At 33.2% G+C, this 26,808-nt stretch overlaps 1 protein-coding gene across 18 annotated transcripts in view; it reads left to right on the forward strand.

Annotated features, from left to right (window-relative positions):
- The window catches only part of PPIP5K2 (diphosphoinositol pentakisphosphate kinase 2), a 70,260-nt gene that overhangs the window by 37,276 nt on the left and 6,176 nt on the right, over positions 1-26,808 (forward strand). For 3 of the 18 annotated variants that reach the window (XM_073888750.1, XM_073888756.1, XM_073888753.1), the window contains exons 20-32: positions 2,690-2,817; positions 3,370-3,484; positions 8,945-9,052; positions 9,142-9,258; positions 10,932-11,099; positions 12,642-12,762; positions 13,435-13,604; positions 14,887-14,959; positions 16,519-16,638; positions 17,528-17,590; positions 19,391-19,450; positions 21,289-21,429; positions 24,956-25,081. In XM_073888750.1, coding sequence (XP_073744851.1) covers positions 2,690-2,817; positions 3,370-3,484; positions 8,945-9,052; positions 9,142-9,258; positions 10,932-11,099; positions 12,642-12,762; positions 13,435-13,604; positions 14,887-14,959; positions 16,519-16,638; positions 17,528-17,590; positions 19,391-19,450; positions 21,289-21,429; positions 24,956-25,081 — 1,510 coding nt within the window. Of the gene's footprint in view, positions 1-2,689; positions 2,818-3,369; positions 3,485-8,944; positions 9,053-9,141; positions 9,259-10,931; positions 11,100-12,641; positions 12,763-13,430; positions 13,605-14,886; positions 14,960-16,518; positions 16,639-17,527; positions 17,591-19,390; positions 19,451-21,288; positions 21,430-24,955; positions 25,082-26,808 lie in introns of all 18 variants that reach the window. The other 15 variants (XM_073888767.1, XM_073888777.1, XM_073888812.1 and 12 more) reach the window with 12 other exon arrangements.

Consider the following 26,808-nt stretch of genomic DNA (forward strand, 5'->3'; position numbering starts at 1 on the left):
CTTATTTTTGATAGATTTATAATTACATTTTGGAAAGTTGTAACTTTAAAAGCAGACTTTTTTTTTACATACTTTCCTGCAGTTCTGAGATTATAACTTGAGAGGACAGCTTTGGGTTTACCTCCCTAACTTTTTGGTTTGATGTTCCTTATTGTAGCAGAAACTTGGGATTTCTTCTTTTTAAATGGATTGTTGAATTCAGTCCAGTAAATATTATTTTGCTTTATTACTTTAGCCTTCATAAATCCAGAACTATGGACAAAATGCAGGCATTTTCAGTCACTTAACAAACTAAAAATTATAAATATTTATGGTAATTATAATGAAACTGTAGTTTACAATGGAAAAAAATGAAAATTTTGCCTACTTAATTCTCAAAGAAATAAAGAATATTTCAAGCTTAGAGACTTGATGATTCAGTCAAATAATGTAAAATTTTAACTTGTTTAGAATATGCTAATTTAGTTTTAGAAAATATCACTGTGATAGTGGGTATATGCTCTGGTGTACCTCAAAGTGTTATGCCTCTAAAAATGTATTTCTGTGCTTCCATTGAATTAATTCTTATATCTATACTGTGTGAATTATATAATTCTAATCGTTGCTAAGCTTAAATATAACAGTTTATTACTTTTATTTATTTTAACAGTTAAACTAATTTTAATTATTATAGATATTTTTGCTGTGATAGAATTAACTTTCCACTTTTTAACCAGTCTCAATTTTCATCAAATAGAGGCTGTGGCTTAAAAATGATACTTTAAAATAGTCATGATGTTATGGCAATAGAAAAGAACCTCTCAAGACTAAATGTGGTATTAAGGTTCTCCTAACTGAGATCACATTTACCAAAGTTTGAAGACAATTTGTTTAGTTACTTATGGATTATGAAATGCAGAGGATTGTTTATAATAGCATTCACCATGTAAAGTCCATTGATACTCTCATTAAATATAACCACATAATAAGCTTTCATATAGCCTCATCTGGTATTTTAATTAGTTCTATTTATGGCAGAAATATTGTAATTACACATGAGAACTGGGATATCTAATAATTATTTGATCCTAGTTGGTGGTGGCAGATGAACAAAATATGTCAATGTGTTAAAGGGAAAAATTTCATTATTACAAAATTAATATATCTTTGTGTAAAATTAGAAAATGTAGAAATAGCAAAAAAAAGTCACTGTGATATTAACAATTAGAGAAAAACATTTTAATGTTTTAGAAAATTCTTAAAGGATTTTTCTCTTAAATTCATGAAGATACAATTTTTCTCATACATATAACAAATGTATTCTTTGCAAAAATGGAACCAGGAAAAGCATAATCTTTCACAACCTGATTTTTTCCCTTCACTTAGCACCAAGAACTTCTTTACATATCATTAAAGCTATATGTACATCATTTTTTCTAATGGCTAATGGTATGATGTAATAATTATTTAACCAACTTTTCATATTTGGGAATTTGGACTCTTCGTTTCTTTCACTGTCTTTACACATGTCTTTACATGTACTCAAGACCATTTTTGTAGCTCCAGAAATCTTTTGCCGGTTTTCTTCCAGGTAAACAGAGTGTGAGAGCACCTGTTTCCTTATACCTTGCTAACAACACAAAAAAAATTTCACCTAATGATTTTTAGTTCCAGTATTTTCCTTTTGTTTATACATACACAATTACATGTATTATCTTTTTTGCATACTCCATTCACAGTCTTCTATGTTGGCAAGACTATTGAACCAACCAAGTTTCAGTTACCGGTAAAGAAGTTCTATTTTCATGGGCCTTCCATCTGTAATCAGTCAGCCTTTTCTTTATTCGACAGTTTTCAGTTCTATTATCCATATAGAATTTTTGCTATTTGAGAAGTACCTGATAGCAGGAAATAGTCTTTAAATTCAGGTATCGTAGAATAAACTTGGAGAGGGAGGGTATGCCTGTTTATTCCCTCCTCCTTTCTACCCTCTCCTTTCTTCTTTCTCCCTCTTTTCCATCTACACACATATCACAGCTTTTTCTCTTTACACATCAGGTCATTTTCTAGTCTGTTTCTTTGAACTGTAATTTTTATTAGAATTATTATTACAATTACGTTTTCTTAATACTTCATATTGTAATTCCTCATTGTAAGTTTAACTCATAATCATTATTGAAGTCACTAAATTTGATGATTTCATTACATTTTTTGCTTACCACTAGGTAAGTCTTTCAAAGCATTAGCCAAAGGCTTTTAAATGATTTGTTAGCCTTTTTCATCTTTGACATTCAAATAAACAAAATCTCATGGTTTCATTTATATTTCTTTTCATAGATTTGACTGTTGTTCTGTGCTTTAGTGTTTGTGTCCTTAATCCATCCTTCTTTTAGGATTGTTTTCTACATTTGAAGCCTTATGATTGAGTTGAACTACTGTCTATAAAGATTACATTCATTCATTCATCCTCCTGTCTTCAGAAATTACTTGCTTTTTCAGTTCTACCAAAAAAATCTTTCCAATTAAACTTAAAAGTTTTAAGATAATATACTTGCAGTTGCAAAAAATGTAAACTTGGAAATTTGCAATGTTCAAAAAAGAGCTTAATAAAGATATTTGTCTCTTACTAGAATGTTTTAAATAAGCAGTACATTTGTTAGAGTGCTTTGTCATTATACTCTTTTTCTAATATCATGTATTTTCTGCTCAGGAATATGGTATAACTAAAGCTGAAAAACTGGAGATTGCCAAAGGCTACTGTACTCCTCTAGTTAGAAAAATTCGCTCAGACCTCCAGAGGACACAAGATGATGACACTGTAAATAAACTCCACCCTGTGTAAGAGACCGTACTGGTATTTTAAGTCTATAGGCGTCTGTTTTTGCATACTTCAAATCTAATGTTCCTATGAAGAAATCAGGAATGTATTATTTAGTGCACTGTGGTCGTAAGGATTACCTAGATAGTCCTAACAGTTAACTTCCAACCAAGGTTCTTTAAGGTCTCCAGACTGAGGAAGAACTGAGATGAAAGGGGATATGTGTCATCTTTCACATGGGATCACTCAGCAGCATAAAATATCTGTGAGCTTCTTTAGGGCTATGACCTTTGTCATTGCTATTAGAGGAGTTAAAATGACCTATTTACCATGAACTTGACTAATATTAACTCTTTTTTGACTAATCTCAGAGGTCCCAGTTAGTTCTAGTTAATCTTCATGTTAGAGGAATATCTCTGAAGATAACTCCTCAGTTGTGGTTGGAAGAGGGATAGATTTACCTATTAGGTCTTTTACTTCTAGTAAGATTAAATTCCATTTTACAAAATAATTTCAATACTCAAGGTTTGACTAGATGGTTATGTTCTAACATTGTCTGCTGCTAACTTTAGGTATTCCAGAGGTGTTCTGTCTCCTGAACGTCATGTCCGTACCAGGTTATATTTTACCAGTGAAAGTCATGTACATTCTTTACTATCTATTCTTCGCTATGGTGCCTTATGCAATGTAAGTAGAATAAGTTATTCCAACCTACTTAAAAAATATGGTTCCTTGAATTTGTAATCAAATCACTAGCACCAGTTTTTACTGTGCAATTTCAATAATTGATCATGTGTCATCATTTCTCAAGCAAGGGTCTACTATATACCAAGCACTGTGCTAGATGTTGGGGATAAAGACATGTTCTCTTCCCTTTGGAGAAGTTTAAGCAAACAATAACACAAAGTATTTTAGGTAATGTTATAGGCTGGTGGTAATGAGATAAAGAGAAGCTGATGAATCTGAGTTATTTAGGCGTTAGAAAGAAGTTGGTGTTTGGCTGGATATTTTGCCTCTCATCTATCATTAGTAATGAGTCATACCAAAATTTAGCTTAATGCAACCACAGTTATTTTTAACTCCCACAGTTTAAAGGACTGACTGTGATATATTTAGGCAGTTTCACTTTGGGTTTCTGATGAGGTTGCAGTTAGACAGTGGTTGGGGCTTGATTCATCTCAAGGCTTTCCTCTCATATCTGGTGCTTGATGCTGTATGTCAGCTAGAACTTCAACTGGGATTGTTGACCAGAATACCTACATCAGGCCTCTTGGTGTAATCTGCTTGCTTCCTCAAAACATGGTAGCTGAGTTCCAAGATTGAGTTTCACAATGGAACAAGGTGCAAGTGCAAGACTTTTTATGATCTAACTTATAAAGTAACATAATATCACTTCTACTGAGCTGAATTGGTTGAGGCAGTCACAGAGGTTCATCCGGGTTCAAGGGATGGGGAAATAGATCTACATTACTACGTGCGTGGAATGTCACTGCCACATTGTAAGATGAGTACTTGGGATTAGATACATTGTGGTGGCCATCTTTGGAAAATAAGATCCATCACAGTATGTCTGTTGGCTACACAGTCCATATTTCTCCATATGCAAAATTCACTTAACCTCTTATCCAGTATTACCCATCTTATTTTATTACATCGTAAACTTGACATTCCAGGTTTATTCATCTAAGTCAAGTCCAGATGTAGATGGGGCTCCTTGGACACAACTCCTTGAGTGCTCAAGAGCATTCGATCTTAATTCAGAGACCTATGAACTGAAGAAACCAATTATCTGTCCTTCCAATACCCAGTATACAGTGGTGGGTTAGGCATAAGGTAACTGCTGTAAATAAACTTTTCAAAAGAGGGTAAAACAGAAGGTACACTGTAGTCACTATAGTCACTAGCAATTTTGAAATCTGCCCAGGTCCATGTTGCCCATTCTTTAATTAGTGCTCTGTCATACTGCCAGGCAGTTATTTCCAATGGCTCATGGTTTCATAATTTGAGTTCCTGATTGCTTCATCTGGGTCATCCTTCCCTTAAAATAAAAAGTAGCTCATGTTTGCTGTTGAATAGTTTTCTTCAACCTGCTTCCTGCCCAAAGAAGTTTGGGGTTCCAGAGGTCTGTTTATTTTTAGTTGAGGGTGATTAATTTAAAAAAACAAAACAAAATGGAGTAATTTAGAATATACTGTATTAAACACATCAAACCCAAAGATCTCTTAAGGATAAGCCATTTTCTACCTTGGGTTCCCTATGTGGTTACTGAGGGATGGCACTTAGCAATCCCTACTGCTTAATACTGAGCTTCTGAGAGACATACTCCTAAGATCCTGAGAAAGTCTTTTGTTTCTTTGGAAGATCTCTGAAGCACCTCATTACATCTTTTGGAGGTCTTAGCAAGTGTTTTTATAATTGCACCATGTTTTCATGGCAGAATCTTGTGTTTCCTTTCTTCTCAAAAGCCACTTGTTAATTACAGCATTATTTGGTCTCCAAAAAGGCTGGGAATGAGAAACCGTTTTCTTTTTGGACCCAGCAAGCTTCTTTATAATTGACAATTTCCCTGTAGCTTATCTCTCTCCTAGTTTATCATAGGCAGTGAGAAGAATCTTGGTGACATGTTTAGTACTTGTCCTAGAAATCTCCAGAGCTAGTTCATTAGATACACTTTTTATTTATTTTCCACTGTCTACAGGCTAGTGTTTCTACACTTAATGCCCTACATAGCAGGAGTTCATTTTCCTGTAGCTTCCAGTAACCTTTTTCTTACCTTTATATAATCCCTCACCAACAACCTCCTCCAGCCTGTTAGGCTTTTACTTACACTCTCCTTAAGACCCTTCTAGTGCTCACAGGTATGGAGAGTGAGAAAGAAGAGTCAAGAAAAATTCCCGTATCTCGGGCGCCTGGGTGGCTCAGTTGGTTAAGCGACTGCCTTCGGCTCAGGTCATGATCCTGGAGTCCCGGGATCGAGTCCCGCATCGGGCTCCCTGCTCAGCAGGGAGTCTGCTTCTCCCTCTGACCCTCTTCCCTCTTGTGCTCTCTCTCTATCTCTTTCTCTCTCTCAAATAAATAAATAAAATCTATAAAAAAAATTAAAAAAAAATTCCCATATCTCTAATGTAGATAATTTGGTAGATGATCCTACCATTCACTGATAAAAGTAACACCTGGGAGGAAGATCAGGTCTTAAGAAGGAAAGTAATGAGTTTAGTTTTAGACAGCTTGACTATGTTCATAGGTGAGGATAGAGGTTTGACTTAAAGGTATAGAGGAAGCCAACATACTAATGACAGCTAAGACGGTAACTAGTAGTAAGATTCCCAGGGAGTTTGCATGTGAAATGATAAAGAAGATGACATTGTAGGGATTGGCCATGGAAGTGATAATTTACAAAAGAGACTTAGAAATTTTAATATCTTGTTTCTTGGTACACCCAAACCATAGATTACCTAGAATACAATGTCACTCTATTATATATCAAAAGTATATTTTCATCCATCTTTAAAATAGCAAAAAAATAAGAATTTTCCTTCAATTTTCTGTGTATATATTGGTGTACACATCCATATACATCTGTTAACAAAGTGGTTCTTAAAATTCAGTTTTGTTTGACCTTTTTAATAAAGGGCAGTTGGATGTATAATAAAGATTTGTTACATCTCTTGATTCTTAATTTTAGTATTAGCCTTGATGAATAGTTAATATTAAAGTTACCCTAAAGTTATTTTAGCCTCTGTTCTCATCAAATTTTCTCATTCGTATGTTCTTCCCTCTTGTTTCAGTTTCTTTCTTTGTCCCGTTAAGGAATACCAAAGTGACATCCTTTGCATACATATGTGCATTAGTTGAGCTTTAATAAAAGAAATCATTAAAAAAATGATGCTTAATTAGCAAGTCAAGAACTTACATATCCAGTAGTAATGATGGAATTGTTTTTGGGGAGGAGAACTACATCTCTTACATGGTTCCTTTTTGACTTTCTTACACTTATTTAGAAGGTAGAAGAAGCGTGGAAGATACAGGAGCCAATAGAACAAGCCTGTGGAGCATTATAGTGAGCAATGGATGAAATGGCAACAGATAAGATTGGAGAGCTAGTGCCTTGAGAATCCTAAGGAGATTGGGAAGCCATTTTTAAGTAGGGAAGTAAATGGCTTTGGTTGCTGTGTGGACAGCAGATAGTCTGGAGTAGAGATGAAAAAACCGGTTAGGAAGCTCTCTTGCAGTGATCTGAAGAAAGAATTTGGACTAAGATAATGGTAGTAGAATTAGAGCTTGTTGAGTATATATTGCATTCAACTACATTTTTAAAACAGAAGCTGAACAATTCCATTCTTTTAAAAATCTGCTTCTAGGATTTCAAAAAAAAATATTTTTCACATTAGTAAATACATGTAGTGTCTTTAATATCAATATGATGTCCCATTTTCTAATATAAAAAATAAATTTATTTGAACCGTAAGTCATTATTGCAGTTCATGTTATCTTTATAAGACCCTGTGACTAGTATACGTAAAACCTTGTTCAGTCTCCCTCCAGTTGAAATTTTTTATTTTCAGTGTGAACTGGGTAAAATCTAGCTCTCCATAATAGAATTTTTCAAAACGTATTTGTTAAGGAAACAAGATTATAAGTACGATTTCAGGGAATATATTTAATAAGCCTTAATTAAAAAAAAGATTTTTATGGATTCTTGCATGTTAATTGTGCTCAGGAAGATGCTACTAAATATTAATTAATTTCATATGTTCATTAGAACAGACCTAGCAGAACCTATAACTGCAACACTGAATTAGAGATTATTAAATTGTATTCTTATTAGTATAGGATCACAAAATCTAATACATCCTTTCACCTATTGAAAATTTTTAGTATTTAATTTAAATCCATTATTTATAGTAATTCACATTGAGATTCAAATGCTATGCTAATATTTTCCCTTACCAATTTTGAAAAAATGCTTATACATTTTGGCACATATACCTCCCCCAAATACACAGGCAAACATACGCGAACACATACAGATGCAGTTTTTTCTCTGGATTGTTGCTTAGGTTGAGAGTAGCTACTTTAATGGCTTGGCATTAGGGCATTTAGAGGTGTGAATAGTCATTTATTAAAATGATGCTAAGCACACATGGAAGAATACAAATTATATGATGTATATTTAACTTTACTCTTCTAGAAACTTCAAAAGGGGAATGCTTCCTTAGAGATATATAATGTCTAAATTTGAAAAAGAATACATCTGGTTTTGGGTTTTGTTTTTTTAACAGGTAATCAACATGTGGTCTTGTAAGTTTAGGCTTTTGTGGGTCAAATTTCATTTTTTAAACACACATAAAGTCTAAAATACTGTATACTCTTAATGCTATGCAAAAAATTGTTGTGTGCTTTTTTTTCTACAGTTTATGATATATGAAATGAAGGAAAGTTATCTGTGATGTAGACCCTGTTGCCCATTGACTGTAGACTTCGTACTTTAAGTAGTTTTACCTTTTCAGATAGAATTTTCTACTTTGAATGTTTGTAGTACATGTTCTCTAGGATCCCTTTCAGTTCTGATGCTATATGATTATATGTTCAATGATTATCTAAATGAAGATGGAGGAGCAATGAAAGAGATGGTAAGATTAATAGAGCTTACATATGCCACCTCCTGCTGATTATTTTAAATACCACTGCAGTATAACAAGGCATATTTCCTGATAAGCATGTATTACATACATGATACTGGGAAAAACAGCTCTACTCTTATAGGTTAGTATTCAGTTTATGAAGCATGATTCCACAGTGGGTACTTTGGGACTTAAGGTTAATGACTCATTGCCCCTTACCCTCAGAATACAATTGTGGGTTTGTATTTCAAGAGATTTTTATTTTTACTTTCTAGAAGCTATTTCAAAAGTTACCATTAGACTTTCTAATACTGCTGATAAAAGATTTTTAAAATAATTTACCTAAACATAAGTAATTTATCAAGACTTAAATATAGTTGAGTTATTTTGAAAGGTTGAGCATATACATACTTACCTTATTTGTGTAGTATCACTCAGGACTAAACAAACTACCATAATGAAAATAAAGTGACTTTCAAGTAAAGTGAAATGAGAAAATGCTTACCATATACCTTTTGTTCAGGAATCAAAAGATGAACAGTGGAAACGAGCTATGGATTACTTAAATGTTGTCAATGAACTCAATTACATGACTCAGATTGTGATCATGCTTTATGAGGATCCTAACAAGGTAACAAAGAGTTTTAGATTTGTGTGTATTATCAGAAGTAAATAAATAGCCTGTAATTTTTCATTTTGGAAATGTTCCATATTTCTTAGGATCTTTCCTCAGAGGAACGCTTTCATGTTGAATTACATTTTAGTCCAGGAGCTAAAGGATGTGAAGAAGACAAAAATTTACCATCTGGCTATGGATACAGACCAGCTTCAAGAGAGGTAATAAATATGAAACTCTCAGTCTGAATTTGGTTACTATAGTTGTAGAGCCACATAAGATTTCTATAAGAATTTCCTGTTAATGTACCTCAATTCTTATCTCAACTACTAAGTAGCAAGACGGTATAAATTTCTTTATGTATGATTTGGGCAGACAACATTTCTAAGCATACAAGAATTTTATATTTTATTTAGTTTTTTTGTATTTTTAAGACCAATATTTAGAATGCTTAACTATAGTTTTGGTTCTGGTTTTGGTTGTTGTATTACTTGAGGACTAGTGCATGGTAAACAAATTATTGTTATTTTAATCCTTATACTAACCTTACAAAGTTAAATATGTATTCAATTTAAAACTTTTTACTAAATTAAAATTCATATTGATAAATCAGTGTATAGCTTAATGATGTATTACAGAATAAACACTAGTATAAAACAGCCAGCCAGGTTTTGGGTAGAATAATATCATTCCAAAAGACCCAGTTGTGCCCCTCGCTATCACAACCTCCCTGTCTTCTTCTCAAAGATACCTACTATTATGAACTTTAGCACCATGTTTTAATATGCCTATTTTTGAACTTTTTATAAGTGAAATCGCAAAATACATGCTTTTTGGGAGGTTGGGGTGGGTTTGGCTTCTTTCCTTTATTATGTTTATGAAATTTATCCATTTTGTTCTTCATTTTTGTTGTCATGTAGGATTACATGGCAACAATAAATATAAATAAATACAGTGCAATGTGTTCATCTCTTCTACTTTGATTATTTATTTGTTTCCAGTTCAAGCTATGAAGATGAATGCTTTCATGAACATTTTTGTACAAGTCTTTTGGTGAACATACGTACACATTTCTTTTGGATATACATCGAGGAGTAAAATTGCTAAGTCATAGGGTGCATATGTTCAAGTTTAGAAAATACAGTCAAATAGTTTTCTAAAGATACTGCCATATCCTTGTCAGCACTTGGTATGATCATTGTTTTTAATGTAGCTATTTTGAAGGATATATAGTGGTATCTTGTCGTGGTTTAGATTTACATTATCCTCATGACCAGTAAGGATTAGCAGTTTGCGTATGTTTATTGGCCATTTGGATATGCTTTTTTATGAAGTGCTACCAGCATGGTGTTGAATAGAAGTGTTGATACTAAACACTTCATTCACAGGGCGCCTGGGTGGCTCAGTCAGTAAAGCATCGGATTCTTGATTTCTGCTCAGGTCATGAGCTCAGGATTGTGAGAGTGAGCCCAAGTCAGCTCCAGGCTGGACGTGGAGCCTGCTTAAGATTCTTTCACTGCCCACCCCCCCAAAAAATAAAAATAAAATAAAAAAATAAACACTTCTTCATTCTCAAACTAAAGTAAAAAGTAATGTTCCAAAGAGAACTTTTTGGGATTTTGTCTGAGATTACATAAATTCTGCAGATCAATTTTGAGGGAAATAAACTTCCAGTAGTAGATCCTCTAGTCCAAGAACTTGATATATCTCTGAATTTTTTTAGCTGTTTTTATAGACTAATACTAGGCTGTTGTAAAAATCCAATTAATATTGATTCATTTGAATCAGCCTACTTGTGTATGTGCTTCAACTGACTTCACCAGTTGGTGGTTGAATTTGTCATAAGAGACTCTTGCTTTATCTGAATTTTATATATTGTATTCTTTGCCCATAGAATGAAGGCAGGAGATCTTTTAAAACTGATAATGATGATGAACCACATACTTCTAAAAAAGATGAAATTGATCGTGCTGTGATACTGTTCAAACCCATGGTATCAGAGCCAATTCATATACACAGGAAGTCTCCACTTCCAAGACCTAGGAAGATGGCTACAAATGAAGTAAGTATATGTGTCAGAGCATGTTTTTCGTAAAATAAACTAACTATATTTTAATAAAACAGAAAAGAAAATACAGCTTTAATTATGGAGCTTGGGAACCTAACAGATTTTTAATTGTCAACTTTGCCTCTTTTTCTAATAAATATTTTTAAAATACAGAGGCCATTAAAAAAGAGATTGATTTAAGAACCTGTAGCTTTATGTATAATTTTCATAACAAAGTTGAATAGACATAGTAAAATAAGACCTTTCTATGAATTCATCTATTTTCTTGTCCTGTCACGTTAGGTTATTCTAATAAAGAACTTTTTTAAAAGTCTGATTTAATATGCAGAGAATAATTTTCACCTGAAAGTAGAGAGGAACTGCCAGAAATGCTTCAACAACGACTGATTCTAATGACACTGTAGATTAAGATGTGAAATTCTAAGTTGTTAGTCTCATTGCAAAAATCAGTATAGGAATTTGAAAATTTGAAGAGATATTTGAAAATTTTACCTTTTGTATTAAGATCTACAATTAATAAGGCTAATTCTTGTGTTCTCTAGTAGAATAACGTTTAAATAACTACTAAAATAAGATTTAACAAGAAAGCTGAACAGTTGGAATGTAGCTTGTTAAGTAAATCTTTAACACCAGTATGCATTTTTATACTTCAAATACCTATATTTTGGGTTATCTATATTCTCTATAGGATGATTCTCCCAGCACTGATTGAGATTAGTGCTTATAAATGTTTTCTAAATGCTTGAGTAAAAGTATAGAGCAAGATTTTAAGCTAGAAACAACCATCAACTTTTAAGTTAGAAAAATATTTTTGTTAATAATGAAATATGCCAAGTCATAAGAGTTAATTATAACATTTAACTAGCAGTTGGTGAGTAAGAACTTAAACAACAAAACAGAATTATGCTCATTTCTGTTACCTCAAATTATACAAACAACAGTGCTTTATGATTCTCAAATTTCAAATAAATATGTTACCCAATTTGACAATTATGTATAGGAAAAACATCCATCAATAAAGAGATTGTGGTACTTTTAAAATGGAAATTGTATACTAGTTAGGGTTTCTGTGATTGTGATATTGTAAGTTAATTATAAAAAGAGGATGACTAACAGCTGTAGAATTTGGGACTGTGTTCTAGTATAGCTTAATTTAAAAATGAGATATCTGGGGTTATGTTCAGGTATCTTTAATTTCAGAAAATTGGGAAATGACATTAATATAACTTAAAACTACCATCTGTATAAGGGCAGTGATTTTGATGTTGAACAAAGCAATCTGCAAATTTCAGATTGTTCAAAATTTCACCATTAAACTTTCTTCTGCACCCCAAAAAGCTTATAACACTGATACAGCCAAATGTGTTGTGAGTCTTCATTTTGCAACACATTTGTATTTGTAAAATCAACAAAATCACTGCCCTTTGTTAATTCTTAAGATGCAGAACACATTTATAAACCTTCTTCTCATAAATACTTAAATAGTTGCTTTCAAGAGATTATTTCTATGCCATGCTAAACTTTTACTTCCATAAGGTAAATTATTCAAGTAAAACCTTGAAGACTTTTTCCAGCGTCCACCATCTCCATGGATATCAGAAGTTTGTACTTCCAAAAGACACACAGAGAAAAAGACTATTCTCTTCATTTTGTGCAAGTAGATTTTACTCTGTCCTCACTGTCTGAAACCTGAACATGCAAACATGTAAATGATAATGTTTGCTGCATGTTTTGCTTACTGAACTCTATAAATAATCTCTGGAGGGGGTAAACAAACAAATAGCTTGAAAATGGAGATAAGTGCAATTTGAATCCATCTTACCTCTTTTTATAAGTGTCTGGCAGATAGGTTTTCTTTTCTACATCATATAAATTGAAACTTCTCTAACCCTTTGCACAATTCTTTAGCGCTTTGGGTTGGAAGGTTACCCAGTATAGCACAGAATGTCTTGAATATTTAAAATTAAGCAGAATACTTTTATATTTTAAAAGTTGCTAAGACAGAAAAGTGTTAAATCTTTCCAGCTTTAAGAGAGAAGGGACAACTATTAAGCAGTATAAATGTTTTTTAAATTGAAGATAAGGTAATTCTTGCAATTGTTATCACATACAATTAGATTTCTAAGTCATTCCTATGAATTTCTCAAATATTTGAAATATTTGGCTCCCAAATTACTGTTTAATAGTTTTTTAAAAAATTGATAAACAAATGCGAACAAACTGTATTTTTTTTTCTTTCTGATCATTTGGCTCTGTTGTATCTAACTTTGCATGCTCTGCTTTTTTTTTTTTTTTTTTTTTTTTTGCCCCCTTTCTCACTTCCAGGAAGAGAGCCCCCTGAGTGTGTCTAGCCCAGAGGGTACTGGTACCTGGCTGCATTATACCAGTGGTGTGGGTACTGGGCGTCGAAGACGCAGATCAGGGGAACAAATCACTTCTTCCCCTGTCTCCCCCAAATCATTGGCTTTCACATCCAGTATTTTTGGCTCATGGCAACAGGTTTTTAAACTTTACTTCATTAAACATTTTCCTACCCGCATTCAGAGCAACAAACAGCTGTCTTTGAGGACATCTAATCCCTTATATTTAACATCAGAGTAAATCCTTCTGTATTTTAATTTTCAGTTCATTTAAAAATGCTTGTGATACCTGACAATATTTGAGAGAAAGAAACCTCTTACATTGCATGTGTTTTAGAATTTTTACTAGGAGGGTTTTAAATATCCAGGATTTAAAAATTAATCAATAAATTTTCCATTCCTGGAACTTTAGTGTGTTAATAAAAAATTTTAAAAAGGAAAGAAATCCTTTTTGGCATGGTTGTTCTTTAAAACATTCAGAAACAAAATTATGTAATTTGATGGTAAGAAAATTTAATAACCTTTTCCCCCATAACTGAAAAATTAGATTCCATTTGGAATTTGCTGAGAATATAAACATTTTTTAAAATACCAAAATTTATGTGGTCCTGTGTTAATTAGCGGGGTACACCTAATATTAATTGTTCTCTCCCTCACTATTCCATTATCTGGAAGTATCTAAGGGATACATACAGTGGGGGTATTTTGAATTGTATAATATTTTAATGCTCTCTTTATATGAGGATGCAATGTATAGGTGCCCATCAGTAATATGGGTCAAAATAAAAGGACTTCAGAAGGACTTTCTGTGATGACATTTGGAAATTTAAAATACTAGGATTTTTTTTGTTTTTCTTGTTTTAAGAATGGAAGGTCTGCTGTTACACATGACTTTTCCAAGAATTTCAGCAATTTCCTTTTGGAAATAGAACGCATTTGATTATAGGAAAAGGGATTATGGTATCCATTAAGGCTGTGAATATTTAAAGGTTACTCTGATAAAGCCCGTGCATGGATCAGTAATTGTATGGTGACCTCAACAGTCTTTGTCTGTCTTTTCTTTTGTTTGTGATTGTTTTTCCCCCCTTCAAATACAGGAGCTGTTTAAAGAGTGGGCATTTGGCTTCTTTTAAGAGTGAAATTATATCAATCTATTAATTGTTTCTTTTCATCTGTCTTATTTCATACATGATATTTCATTCTGAATGCCTGCTTCGCACCACTTCATTGCAAGGACTTCATATGAAATGGACTCCCTTCAGAAGGGGATCTTGCATGATCTTTCGTGTTTTATGTATTTCTACTAATATTTATCATACAGCTTATTAACCTTTGTCTGTCTGGAACAGGCTGCAAATGAAGTATGGAATTTTGAATTGATTTTACTGTTTTACCTCATTTATTTTGCTTTCCTTGCACAGGTTGTATCTGAAAATGCTAATTACCTGCGAACACCAAGAACTCTTGTGGAACAAAAGCAGAACCCTACTGTAGGTATGTGGTCTAAAGGAAATTATATTCCAAATCTTCTTCAACTCACTCTTCCGCACACATGTAAAACTCGTCAGTGATGAAAGCATGACCAAATGCTATGCTTTAGTTTTTATTTAACATATACTAATTAAAAAATGTTAAGTTGTACAACTCAAAGTAAAAGTGGCAATAAAATGAACAAGAAATAGCATTTAATTTGATTTATAACTGTTTTGACTGTCTGCAGTGTAAACTACTTAGTCCAATTGCCAATGCTAGTTTTTAATCTTGTATTCTATAAATTAAAATCCCAAAATATTTTAATTTAGGAAGGAAATGTCATTTTTCCCAGTTGATAAAATTGTAAATATGCTATTGCCTACTAAAAAGAAAAAAAAGAACCTTCTTTTCTGATAAAAAAAAGTTTTTTTTTAAGTGGGGAATGTTTTAAACCCCTTCTTGGTGTATTAATTTTTCCTTTTGATTATCTCCTAAGGAAAACCAAAGCAAAACTAATGCCTAGGGGCAGTTGTTAGTCATTACTGACCTATAGAACATAATTGGTTCTTTGCAAATAGTGTTGCAAAGCAACATTATTGAAAAAGACCTTTCTAAACTTACTAGTTTTAAGCTCATTGTTGATAAACGTAATGGCATAGTATTTTCTCTATAAATAGTTGTCTAAACAGGTTTAATAAAAGCATAAATAAGGTTCAACTATTTATGTACTTTGATCTACATACTAAGTATATGAACTGTTTGTTGATGCCTATTTACTCGAGGATTTTCTTTAGTTAATTACATATAGCTTATGTTGATAGCTTTTAATATTCCCACATTGTCTTCCTTTATGTATCATAATATATTTGATAGAAATTTATTTAAACTTTACCAAGTGATAGAAGTTTTCCTGGGGTATAAAGACTTTTGCTACAAATTAAGCATCAGTTTATACTGTGTTTTATTTGCTAATAACTGTGTTTTATTTGCTAATAACGTCTTATTACTTAAGATCTGAAGTCATTTAAGTATTAGAAATTTAAGGTGATTTTGGCCTGGATGACCTACAAGGAATTGTTTTCAAATGGTCTTCTCACAGATTAGTAAGCTTTAGTTTGCTTTATTTCATAACATACATTGATGATTCTTAACTCAGGGTATCAGAAAAGATTCTTCATTTATAGGCATACATTAAAAAATATTGATCTGTTATGACTAGATTTGTGCTAGGAGAGGTTTCTTATATGACCTGTTCATGCAAACTGACAGAATCCCTTACCAACCTAAATTAATTCCTAGTAGTATTTTTAATACTTTTAATATGTATATTTCTAATTATGGGGTAGATATATTATTTTCCTCAAAGGCAACATTTTATCCAGTGTTAAATAACCCTCATTTGTACATATGACAAGTGGTAGTGGTGATTATTTTAAAGTTGACATTACAAGCGAATTGTAAATCTATTCAGGGCACTGCCAGATAAGTGTGGTAAGAGCCATGTTATTGCATGCTGCATGAATTCCCAATGTGAATGGAAGAACACCCGTTGTGTATGTATTTTCTCTAACTCCCATCAGGGTCTCACTGTGCGGGCCTGTTTAGCACCTCGGTGCTCGGGGGTTCTTCAAGCGCACCTAACCTACAGGATTATGCTCGTACTCATCGTAAAAAGCTGACTTCTTCTGGCTGCATAGATGGTATGTGCACACATGCACACACAGATTCATATAGACACCCATGCACACACCCATGAGCATACAGTACTTCTCAAAGGCAAGCCTACGTCCACTGACTGATTCAGCTGGAATCCTAGTACCCTTTGGTGACACCTATCGCCTAAGTGACAGTCACTGCTCTCTTAGCCATGGCTTGGATCTGTGTTTCATCAGAGTTAGTTGTGGTTAGACACACAGTACTTACTCAATGAATAGTTTGTTGAAATGTGAAATTTAGAACTGCATCATATGTATCAGTCTTTTAGACAGTTGGTAAGCCATATTATAAAGAATAAGTTTTTCTTTGATCTTTTAAACTTTTGTTCATTGTTATCCCTCATTTTACTTACTAATAGTGATCTAAATGAAATAAAGTGAACGGAATGTTTATAAATAGAAGAAAATATTTTGGCAATATTTTTATAAAAATAAACATAGCATGAGAATGTTTTAGAATCCCTAGTTGGAGAGCCTCTCATTCTTGTTAAAGTACCTTAAGTGTTAATATTCAGATTGTCTTTGGAGGCTCATGGAATCTTGTGCCTTCTGTTAATAGGAGTGTTTATTAGCCCTTTCAGGATTAGCTTTATTTAAAACTTTTTCTCATGTATCCACAATTTTGCTTAAGTCAGTAAAACATGGATTTACCAGAATTGCTGGCTCATCCTGCTTTTCTTTCTTTTATATATTTCATTAAACACTTTGCCTCTATCATCAAGCCATTTTACTTTTAACCAGTACCCTCTCTCATTCCCTTCTGCATGTCACCTAATTCTAACCTCCTTATATATTTGTTTTTTCCCTCTTTTTTTAAGTGTTCTTCTTTTGGTAGCTGTTACGAATTTCAGGTACCTGTTTTTCTCTTTCTCAGACGCCACACGCGGTTCTGCTGTTAAAAGGTTTTCTATCTCATTTGCTCGACACCCAACCAATGGTACGTTTTGCTTTTATTTTAAAAGATACTCCCCTGCTTCATCCTTTTTTATTTTTCTTTTATTTCAAACTGTGGGGTATACAGTATCATTCATTTCTCCATTCTTAATTTCAGTTGGCATATAATTCCAACTTACTCACCCGAAGCATTGATACTGTCTAGCTCCCTTTTTCAGCTATAATTTACACAACGATTTAACATCACTCATCAAACTTTTAAATGACCACAATGATGATGAGTTTTAATACTAAACTAGCATGTAAAAATCCCTTCTAATTTCTCAAGTGATCAGTCTACACAAATTTTAAAAATACAATTAGTATTCTTTGTTTTCTTTTTAAATCCTAATCATTTTAATGTTTTTTTTATTTCTAATCCATTTTCTGATCACATGGTTGTTTTATTGAGTTACTTAATAAAAATACAGAGCCACAACTTGTCAAATAGCCAAATGAGATGTGTCTTTGAAAAGTTCTTGGGAACTAGGAGATGCAGATTTCACTGTGTAACATCATTTATCTATGGCTCTTTGTCATAAGCAAAACTCAGTTTGGTCTGGAGCACTCTGAAAACTTCATCTAGCATTCACTTTGTTTTCATGTGGCAATATGGTTTGCTATTGTCAAGCAACCAGTTTTTTTTTGGTACCACTGCTTTTTGTTAAAATTTGGAGAACTCGCAATAGGAAGGAGACTAAGCTAAAAATCTAGAAAGCTAATTCAATTAAATCAGTTTCTGAGGCTGAACAGTGAAGCGTTTCGTGGCCATTGTTTATAAACTGAATCGTTGCACTATTACAGCTTTCCTACACAGAGCTTGTTCTTCTGGGACAAGAGGGAGTATTTACTGATCATTTTTAAATAATTGAGGGTCAAAGAATTTAAAACAAAACATACAGATTTTTGCTTTTATTCCAGATGAAGGTACTTTTATCCCCTGGAAATTTTTTTTCTTTTTGACTGCAAATAAATCTTTCAAAAACTCGCATCAAGTCTTTCAAAAACTTATATGAAACTGAAGAATTAAACACAGCTTATGGTCATCCTCCCCTTTCTGGATCCTTTAACAGCACACTTAAATAACACTGTACTAAATACTTCCTGGAGGTGGAGTAAGAAGATCTCATCCTCAACAAGAGAAAATTTAGCCTTAAAGCCTAATGTGCTTTCCCTCCTTTGTAGCTCTTTAAATGCTACTTTCTGAAGAAAAAGATCCTTATTTGATACAGCTGCAGCTTCTAAAGAATCCACATGCATAAGAACCTCTTAGAAGAAAAACCAAAGTTACAAGAAAAACAGAAGCCACAAAATTCTAAGAAGAAACATTACAGGTTTAAGACTGACTATAGTCTTTATGCAGAATGCTTATGTATTTATAGCCAGTGTTGCAAGTTTTTTTTTTTTTATAGGAGGAATCTGTGTTTATTGAAGCTTTAAAAAAAAAAGTTTGTTAAATTTAACAGATAATAGAGTAACTTTATATTCCTTTGGCTAAGACTTTTTTTTTAAATGTGGGTTTTCCACACATGTGACTTAATGCATATAAATGCATTCCTTTCAACTCTAGAAATGTTTCTTTTGGGTTTTCAAGATTTTTTTTTTCTTTTTTATACTGTGTTGTCTTATCTGTCCTATGAATTGTCATTTGACTCTTTCACTTTTTATTTCCCCTAACTTTTATGTTATTTCCATCTTAATACATATCATGGACTTACCCCTCCCTTCATCTTTAGTTCAAGGAACATGGTGAAACAAGTATCTTCTGACAGTGCTTTACCTTATTTTCTGGGCCTCTGTGCAGAACACCTACACCTCTATAGGTGCTGGTCCGTTTCCTCTGTGGAATGTCTAGGCTCCAGTGGTATGTTTTTATAGCTTCTAAACATGACAGCAGGGTGGCTTTTTAAATTGCTGCGCTAACCCTTTCATTGTGCATTAAATACAGTTTACTAAAGATAAGTGGGGAAATGTGTCACCAGAGGAACTTGATTATGTTGTTATTTGCCTGTTAGGAAATCTAACAGGCAAAGGCAAGGAAATAGTTGTTATAAAACACTTACAAAACATTCTGACGAAAGGATAAAAAAAAAATCATCTTGTTAAGTTTAGTGTATTGCAAAGAAAGGGTTTGCGTGTATTTGCATGAATCTTGTACTTTAAAAAAACGTAATACTTGTGCAAGCCTAATTTTTTTAGTGCTTAATTCAGGTGCTTTAGCTGCTGTTACGGTATAGTTTCTGTTTTGTTTGTTTTTGAGTATATGTAATGTTCTGTCTTGCTTTGGTTTGCACCTGAAAATCAAACATACCAGTTTTATAAACCTTTTTGTTATTTTCATAGGAAGACTAGATTCTCTTTCAACCATAGTTTCCCTACTTCAGCCAAGACTTAGGCGGTTCTCAGGTCACTTTTTCCTCCCCAAATTAAGTAAATATCAGCCAATGTTAAAATGAGCACATGCCTATTGAAGCAGAGAGCTTTGCAGTCTATTCGAGTTTAATTAATTTTTACTTTTTATTTAATAATTTTAGCCTTTATATAAAATCTTAATTTAAGTATTAAAAGTATTTTCTTTGGAGGAAAATTAGTTTGGATTTTGGAAAGAGTAGATGCAGAAGGACCTGTTCTTTCAGTTGTGTATGAAAGCAATTTTAAAAGCCATTCAGTTGAATAAAGTTTAAATGAACAGGCAATTTTTATAAAAAGCAAATAACCTATATTCTATTTGTTTAAAAAAAGACCTGTATATTTAAGCATTTTTGTTTCACTGATGGTATTAATATATATGTGCATGATTTGTTTCATGAAATTTTTGTATTTCTGTGCCATTATTGAATGCAAACATGTCTGTATTTTGTATTGCTTTTTACTTGGCCTGACTTTACTCAGCTAGCAATTTCAACAATAGAATTATTGAGTTAATTCAATAAAGGTAGGTACAATGTGTTTTGAAATTTCATTTTCAGCATAAATGAATGAATGTTGTTTTCAGGTCACATTAGAGAGTATTGTAGGCCTTGGTGTGACTAGAAAAGCTAATTTAAATGACTCTTCACAAGTAATTACAACATAATTATTCTTCAATAAGAAGTTAATTTTAGCATTCTGGCATAAGGGACACATCATGGCATCAACTTATTCACCTATCAAGTAGACCTGATTTTTTATTTTTTTTAAGATTTTATTTATTTATTTATTTGAGAGAGAGAATGAGAGAGAGAGAGAGCATGAGAGGGGGGAGGGTCAGAGGGAGAAGCAGACTCCCTGCTGAGCAGGGAGCCCAATGTGGGACTCAATCCCAAGACTCCAGGATCGTGACCTGAGCCGAAGGCAGTCGTCTAACCAACTGAGCCACCCAGGCGCCCGACCTGATTTTTTAAAGTAAAAACTGAAACAATATAATGTTTTCTACTTTTCCCCCCAGGTTTTTTCTTTAAGTATCATTCTTAGATTTTACCAAAATATAGAATGAAATTGTGTGCATGCTGTACTATGTAATTACATTTAAAATGAAATCTTTGTCACATCTTGTTCCAATCCCATATTGCATAGCATCTGGTGTCATGACTTCAGAGATCTCATGTGTTTGCATGTGATAGATTGGAAAGACCTAACCCATACAGTTCTAAGCAATGGTCGTCTTCCTTCTTAATTAAAGATTTTTTAAATATCCAAATTTTCTTCATTTCTTTTTTTCAGGCTTTGAGTTGTATTCCATGGTGCCATCTATTTGTCCTCTAGAGACTCTTCACAATGCCCTGTCTTTAAAGCAGGTGGATGAATTTCTTGCTTCCATTGCTTCTCCATCAAGTGAAGTTCCACGGAAGACCCCTGAAATTTGTAGGAAAATTATTTTTATTACTATTATTATTATTATCATTTTGTGGCAGTAGATATTATCTGAATATAAAAAGAATTATAACAACAAACTCAACTAGTGGTAGTGAATAGAATTTTACGAGGAAAGGGGGTATAAAGGAACAATATTTGGAATTCTTTGGTGTAATTACTATGCAGTATGCCACTTTTCTTGACTCTTCCCAAAAATCTTTTTCTTTCTAAAAAGGAAAGAGAAAAATCTAAGACCCAGCAATAGAAGTCAACAATATAGAGTCATGGTCTTTTTCCACATTCTTATCATGTGTCATTTTATAAGCTTTTTAAAAATTACAAAATATCATTTGTCATTAAACCCACACATGCACACATGTCTATCCCCACAACAGCTCTGGTAAGTAGTCATTCTGATTGAGAAGGAGCTCTTGACTAAAGAGAGCAAATTAGGACAAAAGGGTTTTCAAGTTATGTTCTTCAGAAAATATTCTGAAAAGATTCATTCATTGAAGAAAAGGGATTCATGGCTCAGTAAGTTTTGGAAGCTGTATATTTATATCCTACCTCTCTTTGGGGAAATAGAGTTATATTAGTGTAGAAATAGCTAAGGTTCTTCTGTAAGGAAAGCTGTATACCCAGATTTTCCAAACCTTATTTTTTGAGAAAGCACATTTTTGCTGACACTTTTAAACATTCTATAGCACTCTTGTAAGAGACATCATTTTGGGAAACCCTTAGGGCTACCTTTTTGGGTGTGAGAAGTCAGCTGACTGCTGTCATTCTCAGCTCTATAAGATCCGTCAGCACACTGGAATTTCCAGTTTAGGAAGCATCCAGTTTGGGGAGACCATGCGTTGTTAAGGATCTTGCTGGGGCTAGTCATATCTTCAGAAAGTCACAGACTTTCAATGTATACCTTTCTCCTTTTCATAAGGTGCATACTGTAAATCTCTTTCTCTGAAGAATGAAATTGGAGGTCTGGGAATGAAAGCCACTTTCACGTGTTGCTGTTTTCCTCTTCCCTTTCTGACTACCACGTTATATGATTCTAGAGAGTTCTGTTCACATTGTATTCTGTCTGAATGGTGCCCCCTGCATTTCTGCAGTATAGTGGCTTCCCTTTTCTTACACTTCTGGTAGTGGAGGTCAACATTGAATCATTAACAGTAATGGAGAGAAATCTGGGCATTCTAAAATACTTTTAGGAATGGTTTTAGGAAGTAGGTTTTGATTTCAAAATCTGCATGTGAATGTGTCTGATTCTGAGAACTGGTAATACTCCAAATGAAATAACTTTAATCTCTATGAAGTCAAAGTTAGGAAAACGAAGAATGTTCATCTCCCTTTCTTCTCTGTTAGCTGATAGAATGGACAGTGCTTTTCCTCAAATTGCAGTAGAGAACCTGAATGAATTTTCGTTTACCCTTTACCCCCTTTATACTTGATGTTTCACTTCTTCCCTGGGGTAAGGATTTATAATCTTAAAATAGAGATGAAGGAAAGATTCTAATTATTAAATTAGAACTTAGGATAGATATCAATGCTATTTAGACTTTAGAAGATTTTCAGTGAATGACAAGGGAAATAGCAGTAATGACAGCTGTTTTGGGAAGAGAATTGTGGAATATTTACAAAAAGATCATCTTTGAAGTTATATTCTGTGATGCTGTTATATTATGTTGGCTTTATTTCTGTGGTTAATGAATTCAGTTCATCAGAGTATATTATTGAGGTATATTAATGAAGGATATTAAATTCCTTTTCCATTTCAGGTTAGTCTTCTCTATATCATGGGTACAAGTTGTACCTCAAGCCCTGTAGCTCTTCTAAAATTTCCTGCCATTACTTACTAAGAGAACTAGATGAGAACGTAAATACAGTTAATGCAGTTCATAGAATTGGATAAACCTTAGAGTCCCTCTGGTTCATTGGTCTTCAATCTGTATTCCCAAGAGCTTTTGGAAGTTCCATGAGGAAGATGCTGAGTGGTTAGGCCTTATGTCTTGCATGGCTGCTTCAACCAGAGTATCTGTTTTCATCCATTTTATTTAAGATTTCATTTGGGAAAAATTACTGTTTAAAGAAAAAAACTTAGACACCATTGAGGAAATCAAGAAATTAGTGATCAAGCAAGACTAAAATCCAGGTCTTCTAAAGTGTATGGTTTTTTTAAATTCTTTTTGAATAGTAAAGAAAATAGATGCCAATTATAATAAAAGTTATCTGAAGCCTACATTTTATACTGTAACTGCAGAATTAATAGTAATCACAGGATATTTACATTATTTATACTTAATTCCTTGCATTGTCAAGGAATTAGCATCATAATATAGACTCTATTGATTTTGTGCTGTTTATAACAAAGAAGCTGACGTTGTTAATCCTCAGTCATTCAGAAAGGCTTTTTCCTCACTTAGGACAAAATTAATCAATTTTGTGGTAGCTAGTAGATAGGTACAATGGGACACTAACAGAATCAGATGGGGGGAAGCTGTGGAAATGCTAATTGGATAAGTTAGAGATGGAAGTTAACAGGATAAAATATAGAGGCAGGAAAGACTTAGTAGTGGTATAGTGCTTTACATGGTACTTTAGGGATTTTTTTTATCATTTGTGTATTATGTCATTAAACTTGGAACTTCTGCCATTGGGATTTATATTCATTCAGTGTAGACAGATATCAGCCATCTAAGGCACAGTTGTTATAATTGGCCCACATATTTATTTTTCAGAGACATGCTGTTTATTGCTATCATATCCTCCCCCAAAATTGCAGAAACAGGCAAATCTTGCTTTTTGTTAACTCCTCAGCTCCCTTCGGTTAGGAACTCAGAAGCTCGTTCTAGTAGCTCTCCTGCTCTGACCTATCCTTCCCCAGAGGAATTCGTACTTAAGAATTATCCCTACTTTTCCTTGTCACACCTTTTAATTGCCCCACTGTGATTAGAAAGAAAAAAAAATCTTTAAAATTCCCTTTCATTAAGATAAATCCTCAACTAGATAATAGAGGAAGACAATCTGATTTATTTTATTACTTATAATCTATTAGTTTATTCTTAAATATAATAGTTTAATAGACCATAATGTTTATAGATTAACTATCCCTGAATCTCTACTTCATATTTTTAAGAGAAAAAGAATTTGGGACCCTGTCTTTTTTTTTTTATTTTTATTTTTTAACCAGGCAGTAAAACTGTCATAAGCTCTCTGCCATTCCTTAAGAATCTGAGTTTCTATCAAGGCAGTATGAAATTATGTCTGTTGCTCTATTCTTGTTGGCATACCTTTGGTAAAGACTGTTAAATGCTTATTATTTACAGTAGAAACAGAACATCTCTTTGGCTAAGAGCATGAGAGAACTTTTTATAGGAAAGATAAGATTTTGCTGCATTTACTCCATAAGCCTTACATTGTCTATTTTCTCCTGTAATGTATATTCATAAGTCCACTAAATATGTCATTAGAAATTTCTAAAATGTAAGAACTTGGCAGAAATAATCAAACTGCCTATCTGTTGTGTTTTTTTTTCCAGCCTCTACAGCTTCGCGTTCCAGTCCAGTAATGAGAAGAAAAATATCTTTAAATACATATACACCTGCAAAGATCCTCCCAACACCACCAGCTACCTTAAAGAGTACGAAAGCAAGCAGCAAACCAGGTTAGAACTGTGTGTGAATTTATGGATTCTGTACACAAAGGAATAATAATAGCTTGCTTTTTGAGTTTAAAATCTGTTTTTAGGAAGGATCATTACAATTCCTAGAGTTAAAAATTGTTATTATAGTTTATTGGTGTATTTATATTTTTTTCTCTGTTGTCTCTCCCACCCCTGTATCTGTTAATAAAATATATTTCATACTGATACTTTTCTGCACACCAACTTATGAACTTTTTGCTTTTCTTTTGAGCCTAGGCATTATTTGTCATTTTATATGAAATTTTTTTCTCTTTTTTTACAGTGTCTTAATTCCCCATTTGCAGTCAACTTTTTTGTTGTTGTTGTTGTTCTTTGTAAGATTTTATTTTTTAAGTAATCTCTACACCCAACCTGGGACTTGAACTCACAACACCAAGGTCAAGAGTCACACTCTACCAACTGAGCCAGCCAAGCGCCCCAACTTTTTTCTGTTTTTCCTTTTTGGCATATTTGATTATGTGGTTGATCCTTCCTGAAATCTTATCTTATTCTGACTTCCACAATGTACTTTGTCTTGGTGCTCTTTCCCTTTATCTGATTCTTCTACTCTTCTTGTTTGACACTCATTCTTCTTCCTACTTTCCTATGCCAAACAAGGACATTCAACGGCTCCCTTTTTTCTTACCTTACATTTTTTTTCCTTCAGAGAATTCTAGATAGCTCCGAGGTTTTGACTGTATCCTCACTGGAAATCTCTTAATTCTTTTCCTCATGTTAGTGCTCTCAAATATTCTTTTGGTTAAGAGTTTGTGCTTGGGAGTGGGAGGAACCTAGATTAAAATCTCAGCTCTACTACTTGTTAGCTATATGATCTTGGGTAAATTACTTAACTTCTCTGATCCTCGGTTTCATAGTCATAAAATTAGGGTAATAGTGCCTCTTTTAAAGGTTGTCAGAAATGAATCCAATAATACATGTAAAGTACTTGACACACACAGTAAACACTCACTAAATGTTAGCTGCCATTGTTGTTATAGTGTTGTTCACTTCCCCCCAAATAAATCCCTTTGACATTCAGGTCATTTTTCTTCTTCAAAAATGTTCTCCCCTTACTTCCCACTCTTCAAACCCCAACCCAGCCCCCTCCAATGGTGATGTATTTATATGATTACCAAAACAAGAACTCCAATGACACTCTACTACTGACTTGATATTTATACCTAATTAATTGTAGCTCTGTCAGATTATCAGGCCTTACAAGTTAAAGGCAGTATCTTAAATATATTTAAACTTAGTACATTCCAACTAACCAGAATATGCAGGTACAGACAACTGAAATCTTAAATATAAATCTTAATATCTTAGTATCTTAAATATAAATTATCGTGTATTCCATATACAGCTCAAAGCTAATATTTGTCTAGTTTTTTTATGCTGCAAAGCGCTTTTTTATTCTTAAATTTCTAAACATGGCCCATGGCCATGCCATTATGGATGAAAAGTTGCAGAGAGGTTGTGACTTATCCCTGTTCACATAACTAGTAAGTGGTAGACCTAGGATTTGAATACTCTTTGAATCATGGTACATTGTTGTTCTCTACATATTAGACACATAATAAATGCATTATTTCATAAGCATTTTTAAATAATAACGATGAAGTGGTATTATATTTGACTTTTCAAATAAAACATAAGCTGATAAAAGCCAATCTTGCATTTCTGGAATAAGCCCTACTTGGTCATGATGA

Source organism: Callorhinus ursinus, unplaced genomic scaffold, assembly GCF_003265705.2.
Source record: "Callorhinus ursinus isolate GAN/ISIS: 27379988/994484 unplaced genomic scaffold, GSC_fseal_2.0 scaffold3, whole genome shotgun sequence".
NCBI lineage: Eukaryota > Metazoa > Chordata > Mammalia > Carnivora > Otariidae > Callorhinus > Callorhinus ursinus.